This window comes from Chanos chanos, chromosome 10 (genome assembly GCF_902362185.1).
Source record: "Chanos chanos chromosome 10, fChaCha1.1, whole genome shotgun sequence".
Lineage (NCBI taxonomy): Eukaryota > Metazoa > Chordata > Actinopteri > Gonorynchiformes > Chanidae > Chanos > Chanos chanos.
The window spans coordinates 8,118,705-8,130,871 of NC_044504.1; the positions used below are offsets into that span (position 1 = coordinate 8,118,705).

Consider the following 12,167-nt stretch of genomic DNA (forward strand, 5'->3'; position numbering starts at 1 on the left):
AGGATTATGTGCGCCCGGATTGACAGATGTTTGATGTCCTGCTTCATTCTGATCATTTATGCTTTGAGAGGTATCTGCCTCAGGGCGGGATATAAATTCAGTGGAGGCTTGAACAGCAATGAGGTAAAGGAGGGATTAATGGTAAGCCAGTATGTGAGATAGGCTTTTTAGTCCCAGAGCAAATTTCAACTCAAAAAACATAAAAGAAATTATTTCAGCTCCAACCAGTAACTCAATGATCAAAAGTGGATAGTTACATTCAAAACGTTGAGCTAAATAACACAGACCACAGTCAGTCATTAAAATGTTCTTTAGACAAACAGTAGTTTGAATTGTAATGTACTGAAATGAAATGCAGAGTTATATGCAAGCATCCATGATCTGCAGATGCATCAGTCAATTACATTTCTAACTAACATACTTAATGAACCAACACAGCTCCAAAGAAATATGAAAATGTCATAGTTACCAGATGAAAAAATCCAACACCCAACACTTTTTCCTTTTCGTCTTTTTTGTCACTGAAAAAATTTTATCATTATTATTATTAGTAGTAGTAGTAGTAGTAGTAGTAGTAGTAGTAGCAGTAATATGAATTCACAAAATGAACAGGAAATATCCAACAGGAATAGGAAACATTGAACTTCAATACAATGGCAACAGAAGACAAATGGTCAGTTAAAAAAAGGAATAACCTTACCTCATGTCGCTATCTGTGAAAAAAAAGACATAAAATGGGGTTCAAGAAAAAAGACCATATCAGTAAAATAAACAGTGAAAAAGAAATAGTTATGCCCTCATGTTGTGGTAAAAGCTCTCTGAAGGCAAAACTTATTGAAGCTTATAGTACTGAAATAGATACCTTTTCCATCTGAGTGAATGTCTTCTGCTTTCTGGTGTTTTTCATTGTGATTTTCTGTCTTTGAAAATGTAGTTTGATCTTTGTTCTTCATTGTGACAGCTTTTGAATTTGTTTAGCTCTGTTTCCCGGGAAAAGAATCAAACATCGTATTTTAACATCAAATTTTACGTACTGGAGAATAAATGTTAATGGACTATGTATAGAAATGTTGTGAACACACAGAACAACAGCTTATATATATGTATATTTTATCCCTGGTTTTCACATGTAGGTTTATATGGATATTTCAGTGGACTCACAGACTAGTCAAACTGGTAAAAGTTTAGGTCTATGCCTTGACACATTCTCCTACTTCTATAGATCTGTAACATGGACCAAGGACAATTAGCATGGCTGACTTGTCCTATTGGACTATGAGGCTTGTAATTACTCATTCAGTTGTAACCTTGATAATATTGATTGCATAAGCAGGTGAGAACTCATATTCTTCAATGAAGTTTAAAACAGTAAATACTTATATATATATATATATATACACAATAACATTTTTTACATTTTTTTAAGTTTGATTATGAGATTAAATCAAACAAATCTATTCTTTCTTTCTTTTTTTTTTAAAATATATTCTCACAAGACAACACTTATTTTTAATTCCATTAAACATTAAAATCCTGTACAATGAATCATAATGATCAACGTTCTTGTCAGCAGGTAGCATGTACTACAATTAATAATAAAAAATACAGATTATTTTGTTATATTTTAACTTAAATAATAAGCTATTACATCAATACAATATATATATTTTTTTACCGTGGTGTGCTCTAACATACTCTCACTGAGGAATGAAAAGAGAAAAAGTCACTCACGCGTGTCTGTTCGTCCTGACGAGGTCCCACTGATGTCTTGTCTGTGGTCATTTATAACAGCCGGCCCCAGTGAGGGGACACTCCTATCTGCACCCAATACACGCCTCTGCCGCTATCTCCCCTCCACTGTATCAACTGATAACATTTTACCTGTATTGTTGTCCTGGCCTGTTCATTGAATTGTGCAGTTAATGGATGTGAAAGTCGAAATGATAATTTTCTGATATTGATTTAAATAGAAGACAGCTCATTCTCATTACACATATATTTATGAACACTGTGATTTTAGCAGGGTGTGGTAAGGGCTTTGGCCAGATATACTTCTCAGTCAGTCAGTGAAAATTGTCTTAAGTGTTTTTTTTTTGTTGTTTTTTTTTTACCATTAGCTGATAGCTGTTAATGATAGGTATGTGCCATAAACTGAGTTGAATGACCTCCTGGGCATTAGTCTAAAAAGTTCTTGTGATTCTTGGTACATGATGAATCAGGACATCCAGCCATTTATAAAGGTGAAATAAGCTAACAACAAATAAAAGCGTTCAGTGCTGTCAACTCCTTAGAGCCGTGGAAAACATACAGACTCACTCATTGAATCATTATTGACTTAACCTGCGTTTAGGTGGAAATCTGTCAGAAGATAATACTGCGAAATCTAGGAACATGATAGGATATGGTATGATGATCGGGAAATAAAGTCATGTGAAAGGCACTGAAAATTAGAGAAAAATGTTGATGTGTCTGATTTATTACTTTTTGATTTATTTATTTATTACTACTAATAAACAGATGAAGACAACAAGTTCATAGATAAAGAAAAAAAAAACATTCTTCAACAAGACCAGCTAATTTTGAAAAAAAAAAAAGACTCTTGGTCTCTTTTCAATTTTGAACATTAAGTTACTCAAAATATGATATACTGCACATGTAACACGAGGGAGACAGTTCATGCTCGAACACTGATTTTTATCATACCATAGACTTAGGACACAGTTAAGAACTGAGTTATATACTTTTAATCTCGTTTTCATTACCGTCTGTGTCACAACAATAAACAGTTAATCCCCTAAATTTCAATGAGCTTTTTTCCAAATTTTGATTCATTTTAAAACGATGGGAGAAATTTACTATTCGTAAGGCCGTTGTTACTCATGATTTGACTTATGATTGCGCTTCACCAAACTCTTCTCAACAACCCCAAAGACATTGTAGAGTTGAGCCAAACCGTATTCAAATATGGCCCAGAGGACATGTATCTGTTTGGATGACCAAACCAAATGTTAAGTGGGGAACATCCAGTTTTTATGCGCTGTAACTTTACATTAAATTTAAATGTGGGATGTGCCCTCTCAGAGGCAATGGGCCTGTCAAAGCTGACTGAAGGACCCTCTGTTCCGTGGTAATACTACTGATGCTTAGGTATAAAAACTCCCCCCAAAACAGGGATAGTCGGTCAAAACTTAATCTAGTCTAAAATTCAAATTTAAGGAGGTAGAAGCATGAAAGAGAGTTTAAATTAAGACACGGGTCAATGCCCGGTCGGTGAATAACTTGATAGCTGCTATGAACTTGAACCTAGAATATTATCAACTATTAATCACTGCGGACTGATAATCCATAACAGAAGATGTTTGAGATGTCCCGTCATAAAACCTGGGAATGGTTAGATGAATATCAGTTGAAATATTGTGCTTACATCAGCCCATCTTTAATTTCCCTGATAATGAAACAGGATGAGATAGGTTCACATTGTGTCATTGCGTTGTATCAGTAATTTTCCAGATAATGAATGGGGAAGAGACAAGTGCATGTATACAAGACACATCTCACAAGAAAGAACACTCATAATCTAAAATCTATTCAAAACTGACAAAGCCTTGTTTCGACAATCCAGAAAGGAGCACTCTTTATTAGGTTCTGGAGCACCTCGATGGTTGCTTGTGTTTTACATCATTGTTTTCAAGGTTGATGATAATCTTGTGAGATGGGAGAACATGGTAGGATATGGCACATTAATTCGGGGAAATGGAATTACATGAAAGACAAGGTAATTCAGAGGAAAACGTTGATGCTTCACACTGAGTATTGCGCACCACAGTTGCGTTCTGGGATCTGCCCGAGCTACGCATTGCCCCACGGGAAGTTCATTGGAAATTTTTAAGACGACACAAAATTGTCCCGCCCATTTTCGTTTTCAGGAATTCACCTTCAATTAAAATATAAAATAATCCCTTTTATTGTCATTTCTTGGAGTAGATGATACAAGGGCAAAAGGGTAAAAACAACTGTAGATAAAGGGGGACATCCACATTCAGAAACCACACGACTGAAAAGCATCATTTGATTGGTGTAGTCATGTAGTTAGGGGTGTGTCAAGTCTTGAAAGACAAGTCCACTTTGAAAAGCAGAAGGGACATAAGCTTACGCTTGCTCTGATGTTACGAGCACATCTCTATTTTAAATGTGATTCTCTGGCTAATTTTGATGCCATTGAGTTTACAATTATGCAACAGAATTAATTTATAAAAGTTCACAAATCATACAAGTTGTGAATAAAACATAATAATACAAAAAATCAAAAGTTTCAAATAAAAGTATATTGTTATTTAACCAAAGAGAACAAAAATATTTGTTTTTTCTGTAGGAACTCATATGTTAATTTTCACTCTAAATTGCATCACTGCAGCCTGCAATATGATCTAAAAATAAACAAACAAAGAAAGGAAGAGAGAAAGTTTAACCAACAGAGTTAAGAAACAATGAGGAGCTAAGAATAAACTGACATAGGAAGCAAGTGGAAACAGGACAGGTGCCAAAATGACAGTTTTTGGCAAATGCACTTTATGTACTGAAGTGTACTGGTGCAGCATAGGGTGCAGGGAACAGTAGCAGTGTCTGAACATAAAAAAAGGAGGAAATACTTCATCTCATTAGAGGGTGAGGCAGAGTTAGCTGAGCTTATGGAGAGCCTGAGGGTTTCCCAATAGGACGCCAGAAATTGAAAATCTGTCTTTCCAGTTTGTAAAACTAAATAATACCTGTGTTGTTTTTTTTCAGAGGCTAAAAAAAGAGAGCAGGTCCCTACTGGTTCAAAGGGTTCCTAATCACGGTCTCCATGTCAGGAAGCCAGAGGTCCTCTCTCTTCCTAGGACAGCCTGCCTACACCCTAGACTATGACCGAGACAGTGGTTTGAAACCCACAAATCCCCTCTGACTGAACTGTGAATCAAAGGCATGCCATCACACATCTGAAACTGTGATGAACAGGTCCACAGGACATTTTTTTTTATCTCTTCAAGGGTAGTCTCAGTATCAGAAGCCTTTTGTTCTGAGACCAGAGCAGGTAAAAAAAAGAAGAAACACCTGCCCTAGTCATAATGCAGCAGAACAGTGTGGCAAATTGCAAGTCATTTTCAAAAACAAGCCCAGGGAAGAATGGGGATTTGATACGACCAGGATCGTGGTAAGCGTGTCAGACAATTGATTGATCAGGTCTGACCTTTTCCAGTTAAAAGGGGAAAGACTTTGTGTTAGCACTCCCAGAAGGTGACCCTAAATCACATTTTCTGCACTTAGATGGTTCAACACTGACTTCTTCAATGAAATTAACAACCACAAGTGCAAATGGACGTCCAGGACACAACACACACGTTCTACAGCCCGCTCATAGGACTCTCTTTGAATGCCTTAATCACCACAGGACTCCAAAATTTCACAAGATGCACCTGGACAAAAACAAAATCAAACAATCAATCAATAAAAATATTCTTTATAAATCAGGCATCGCTCGAATTGCGCAAGATTCCGGTTGAAGTTGCCTCAGAAAGAAACTGTCCCATCAGCGACCATCGACACTTCGCACAGAACTTCTCTTTAAAGTCTGTTTCAAGGGCAAGTAGAAATACTTTTTTTGAAGTGTGGCACGACCCGTAGTGCATACTTTAGCTTCCACCAGATGGCGCTGCTCGAGATAATTGATGTGTTGACATGAACACACGAATCCCGGAAAAAGGTGATTACTATAACCACTTAAATTCCCAGTCATATAGACTTGTGCAACTTTCTCTTGTTATACCAGTTTGGTCTTCTAACCACCTGACAGTGTGGTGAGTGTGTTCCTCTTAATATAATGTCCTCATTTTTAATGTTACGGTCTGTGATATAAGATTTAAGGCTGTAATTTGCGACCTTTGTGAACTTAACGTGAACTTTGCACCTTCCTGATATCCGAAAAGGTGACAGAGATAAACCTGGAAACCAGAGGTTGGGCGTAAAACTTCACCGACTGTGTCTTACTTCGTGAACATGAAGACTAGAGACTCGTGTTGTTCAGAGTTTTTAAAAGTCACCGTTCAGCTAATTGGCTTAAAGAAACCGAATCACTCAGTATCAATCCGTACTTTTTACACCCAGGTGCTCTTCAGTGATTAAAACTTGGTTGACCTGGAGAACACAGTCCATGTTCACGAAAGAATAGGTCGCCCTAAAGCAATCGGTGCCTTTTCAGGTCGTTACAGTGAGGGACAGTGTATCAGTCTCATGTGTTAAGTAACTCCTTTTGGAACCTCACTGATGAAACAGTGCAACCATTTAAACTGTTTTAAGCAAATGCTTTGTTCATCCGACAGCAAAAGCAGGTCTAGTTAGTTAATCTTTGACAAGGTGGTCCCTTGTTGTTTTGCACGGTCTAAGTTATGCACTTCGACCATATTAAACTAATCATTTTCGGTTAGCTTACGTAAGTGTCTGTTGTCTCTCATTTAACAGTCGCTCTGGTAAAACAACAGTTTATAGACCACAGCCACCAGTATAAGGTAAATGTAAAGTAAGCTGAAATTCTTTTTTTTTCTCCCCAATTTTGTCGGTATCTCTGCTTTCCTTTCAGAAATGTTTCTGTATATCCTGGGCTTCGTGGCCTTTTTATTTCTGTACCGCTGGTTCAGAGAGACAAAGACGGTACCGAACGTGTCAGAGAAGTATGTATACATCACAGGCTGCGACACCGGATTTGGAAACTTGCTGGCGAGGCATCTGGATAAACTGGGTTTCCGTGTGATTGCTGGCTGCTACACTGAAAAAGGAGAGGATGAGCTGAAAAAGTGCTCCTCTGACAGACTGACTACTCTTCATTTAGACGTAACTAACGGTGAAAGCATCAGCAAAGCAACAGAATTCATTAAAAGCTTGGTTGGAGAGAGAGGTGAGTCAGCCGAAATGACTGTAAGGGCTTTATTTTCAAAGCCCCTCATACAAACTGACAATACTGAATAAATCTTGGCCCTATGTCATAATGAACAGTGTTTCGTTGTTTGGCTAAGACTATGTAGTTTTTGTTTTCTCTTGTCATATGATAATGTTACTGAATCATATGATAAAATCAAGATTTTTGTGAAAAAAGCTGAACTGTTTTAGGAGCGGTTGTCTCTGTGCCAGTTGCGACTTATGACACACATAATCACCATATGCATTACTAATCTTGCTTCTTATCAGGAATGCTTCCTGACTGTAATTTTTGTGTTCACTTGTGAGTAATGTTGTGGACGCCCAAGCAGAATTGTCTTAACAGTGCTCTGTAAAACATAGATGTGTTTTTATGCATGAACATAACATTGTTTGCACATGTGTGCGTGTGTGTTTGTGTATGTGTGTATGCGCATGTGTAAATGTGTCTGCGTGTGATACTCCAGGTCTCTGGGCAGTGGTAAACAACGCTGGGGTGTCTGTCCCGTCTGCGCCTAATGACTGGCTGACCGTTGACGACTTCAAGCCTATGATAGAAGTGAACCTGTATGGGGTCATTGCTGTCACGCTAAGTGTCCTGCCGCTCATAAAGAAAGCCAAGGGCAGAGTGGTAAATATAGCCAGTGTATTTGGAAGGATCAGTCCTTTTGGAGGACCTTACTGCATTTCCAAATATGGAGTGGAGGCTTTCAATGACAGCTTACGGTGAGCGAGTGATAGTCAGAAAGATCTCGACTTTTCAACACAGTTAAAAGTATGAAAACCACAAAAGTATGAAAACCAAGGACACATTGTATCTCACCTCTCAATTCTACCAAGGCACTGACAATGACTTGACTTTTTCATTCATTATCAAATCCAAGATTTGCTCACCTAGATACGTTAGCGCAAGGCCAAAATATTTCCTCCTAGTTAGTCCTCATGGTAGAATAGGAAACAGTGCTGTACAGTTTGCAATATTAAAATTTAGAAAACTACATCACATTATTAAAAAATATATCCACAGTCATATCAAGACTATATTAAATATTGGAAAAAGGTATATTCCATAATTCAGTAATAATGCAAAAAGAATGAAAATCCACACGTTAAATTTCCCAGTGTCAAAAACTATCTCAGAAACTGTTTATATGAGACAATACAAAACCTATTGGATAACTGGGAAGTGCAATAATGCTGAATTTTTGAAAGGGTTTTCCTGCTTTTGACATTTTCACAGAATGAACATGACTGCTTTTGGAGTTAAGGTTCTGTGTATTGAGCCTGGATTTTTTAAGACATCCGTGACCGACGTTGACCTGATCGATAAGAACCTTCGGAGACTGTGGGACAAACTGCCTCAGGATGTGAGAGATGATTATGGCAGTGACTACATGGACAGAGGTATCTCTCCGCACAAAGCTATTATACTTCATTTTGTCATACACATAAATGTGCAATAATATGTCCCAGAAATACAACAAAGCATTAAAAACTTCAGCTTGAAAGCGTTTGACGATTGAGACCTTGAAATTTATTGTAAAGCGGGTAAAACTCCACTTTATGTAACAAGTTTGTTCAGCCTTATAATATTTTATAATAAACTAACAACGCTGTATACTTTTCTATAGGTACATATTTAGGCCGTCTCTCATTTATTTTGATGAAACAAGGCAGGAGAGACGACAGCAAACTAACAGCCCCAGATTTTCCTGTTACGAATCATATGTCATATGACTGCACTGTAATGCTTAACTTGTGCTGGTTCCAAGTGAAGTCACACTACACAGCTGCATACCTAACCTTAACACAGATCTGTCATCAATGGCTGTTATACCTGCTTTGCAGGAAGCGTGATGCTTAGGGAAAAGTTTTCGAAGATGTTGGATGGGGATCTGATGAAGGTGGTGAACTGCATGGCACACGCCGTCTCTGCTGCCCACCCCAGGACCCGGTACTCACCCGGCTGGGACGCCAAGTTTTTCTGGCTGCCCGTCTCCTACATGCCCACATGCATCTCCGATAGACTACTCCTAAAAGATGCAGTTAAACCTAAAGTTGCACTTATGCAGTCCTAATAAAGCTAAGATGTTACATTAACTGAATCAGTCCCTCCAGGAGTTTGTGAGCCTTTTTTGGGGATTGTTGCGGCCTAAAAACGCCTGATTTCATGGTAGTTTTTCTAAAAAAAAATGTGACCCGTGTTGCGATGATCTCATGTGTTTTTGTTTTTTTTTTTGCAATGAAATTGCGGGAACAACTGAAAATTGCAAAAATAGTTGCGATTTTTCTTGTCTTTTGAATTATAATTGGATCTGTCACTGGAGTTTGCCTCAGTGAAGTAGGTCGCAAGTGCTACTTTCCGCTTGTAGCCACTGCTTATGTTTGGCCGTCTTTTATGTCTGCATTTCTACCGTGCGCAACCCAGAATGTGCTCCTGCAGTGTGTGCAGAACGCAGCATTTTCGTTGACGGCTGCTTCATGAAGAAACGGGTAACCTTCTGGAGGTCTTTAAAAAAGACCGACTTTCTCTTCTGCCTGATGCTAACTGTTAGCGTACTGACAGATTCTGTCAGACAGAGCCACAAACGTCACAGCAATAGCTTAGACAACGACACATTGATTGACTGACACACTTATAGACAAATCACTGTTGAATTCAAACATGTGGTGCATTTTTATGGAGCGCCATTTGTAGAAAAGTTGCACCCTCTGTTTTCCTGCTCAGTTTTTTCACATCGGCCAAAGCTATGAACACCAGAAACAGCCTCAAAATGGTACAGCAGCTGCCATGTTAGAAAAAGAAAAACGGATCAGAATCACGTTATAAAATTAGCCATATTCAGTTTATCCGTTTTCCACACAATGCTTCCTCTCTCAAACATTGGGTTTCAAGTTATAGCCTAACAAAATAAATTCTCTTGTTAAAACGTGAAAAACGTCTTGTTATCACAATAAACTTTTCACAAAATGTTTTTCTTTTTCTGGCGTGGCAGCTGCCATACTATTTTGAAGCTGTTTCTGGTGTTCACAGCTTTGGCAGATGTGGCTGAGACTGCCCCTTTCCAGGCAAAACATTGAGGGGCGTGGTCAATTAGCATATCCACTACATATTTAGTTTTCAAATCTTACATTTAGATTTAACATTTCCATTTAGCATTTATATTTAACATTTACATTTACACTTAACATTTATATTTATATAATATATTATTGTATAATTTTGGTTTAATGCAGATCATTACCGTTGGAAAAGGCATTGCAATATTTCACATGAATTTCCCTCTAAATGTTTAAGAAAGTGACAGTTGAAAAATGTAGTGCATTTTTTTTTACATTTGGTACTGCTAAATGTGAAAAAACTGAGCAGGAAACCAGAAGGTGCAACTTTGTACAAACGGTGCCCCATATAATTTTGTTTGTCTTTTTTGATTGTGTTAGGTAATAAGGAGCAGGACAGAACATGATAAACGTCTACGTAAGCACTGAAATCAATAGTATTAGTATTATAATTATTATTTTAATTGTGGTGAAAACTGGCAAAATTTGGTAGTGAATGTTCAAAACCGGGACATGTTTTACAGATATTTGTCGGGACAATCCCGGACAAACCGGGGGCGTCTGGTCACAATATCTTAAGCAGTTATTTTTGCTGTTATTTTGCGAAATGCTGGAGGGACTGATTAACTATTTTGATAATAATTTTAATGTTGGCATCTTTAGGGCATTACCACTAAAATAAAAAGACTGATGTTTTAGTAAGTGTAGAGTTGTTATTTGATATAAAAAAATAGGTATTATAAGGACATTTTTTTCCCCAGATTGTTTTGTGTAATTGCTGTTCAATTGCTGTTACTTTCAAGTCGTATAGATTTGGGTTTTTTTTATACTATATGTAGTTCCTATTTCTAACCTTGCTCAGGATGAGTATTTTTCTCAGTGCGAGATTACTAAGAGAGATTGGTTAAATATTACATGCAGAAAAACTAATAGGCTATGTCCAGGAGGACTGATATGTGTACCTCTTGGATTATTGTTTCTGTCCTTTGCTGTGCTTCCTCTGGTTCGTCATCCAACCAGGATATGATCTAAAAATACCCCATAAAGCTGTGACACCCCTTCCAAAATTCATCATGTTCAGTGTGTTCTTTCAGTATGTACTGTGCCACGACTAAAAGATAAAAAAAAAAAAAAGATTACATAGCAGAAGATTAACAAATAAACAAAAAAATGAATATGTTGTAACTGATAAAGGTTCGCTGAGGTTTATTACACAACATCCAAGGCCTTGTTTACCTGAGTAGATGAGACCTTTGACACTCTGTAACAGTCCATAGCCTCTGACTGTTCATTTGTTCCCTGTGCTGAAGGGGGGAGTGGGATGTCTTCATGACATAAAACAGAAAAGACACGCTTTTTCTGCTCATTCTGCTACGATCTCTCCGAATGAGCCGGAAAATCAGAAGTCACGCTGTTTGAGAAAGCCATGGTGAGTTTAAGTTTTGAGTACAGTCCAAATTATGAGGGCAGATGTGTGTTGACAGTTATTACATACATGAATTATTTCATATAATTTATATCTGCATGGCCTTCAATCTCAGGGTAACAATAAATACGTTGAATTCTTTGAGTGACATTTATTATTAACTATGTGTACGCTATTAACAGTTAAACAAAATTTTTTTGGACATTTTGTGTTATTTGACGCCATCTGGTGGCATTCTTGGTCTCACTTTGAATTGTTTTTCAAATAATGAATGCACACTCATTTTTCTCGATGCAGCGTTCTCTGAGATTAAGTGAACACTGAAAAACAAAATTTGCTTTAATGCTTCGATGTTTAACGATTAATGATGAACTGATGCGGTTAGACAAGATAAAAAGAGATTTTCGCTGGTCAGTGTCAAGTGTGACACAGAACACTGATAGATTTTCTGAGACCTCGCGCGTTTGTTTGGTTCGACAGGTTTGACAGAGAGGAAGCAGCTGAATTGTCTAACTCACTGAAAATTTTCCACAGTCAACGAAACGGCAAAGTGGATAGGCTACTACTTAAATTCTTTGCATACTAAGCTTCAGCCTATTTCGCAGATAAGTATCAGTGTCGCACTAATAGAGGTCCTTGGTTGAAATAAACCATAGTCCAAGTTTAATGTCTGCAGACCCGTTGAAATGCTTTTTGGGCAGCAGAGAATCCCTTAATTATTGTTTAACTATTT

At 37.6% G+C, this 12,167-nt stretch overlaps 1 protein-coding gene across 3 annotated transcripts; it reads left to right on the plus strand.

Moving 5' to 3' along the window:
- Positions 1-5,744: 5,744 nt before the first annotated feature.
- On the plus strand, positions 5,745-11,077 carry dhrs9 (dehydrogenase/reductase (SDR family) member 9). Of its 3 annotated transcripts, none has more exons than XM_030785940.1 (5): positions 5,745-5,834; positions 6,614-6,928; positions 7,416-7,674; positions 8,189-8,352; positions 8,797-11,077. In XM_030785940.1, exons 2-5 carry the CDS (start codon positions 6,616-6,618, stop codon positions 9,024-9,026), a joined length of 966 nt encoding a protein of 321 aa, XP_030641800.1. In that variant the 5' UTR covers positions 5,745-5,834; positions 6,614-6,615; the 3' UTR covers positions 9,027-11,077. The 3 variants fall into 3 exon arrangements, with proteins under 3 accessions (XP_030641800.1, XP_030641801.1, XP_030641802.1); XM_030785941.1 differs by lacking the exon at positions 5,745-5,834 and adding an exon at positions 5,974-5,991; XM_030785942.1 differs by lacking the exon at positions 5,745-5,834 and having other exon boundaries at positions 6,446-6,928; positions 8,189-8,362; positions 8,813-11,077.
- The last annotated feature ends 1,090 nt before the right edge of the window (positions 11,078-12,167 follow it).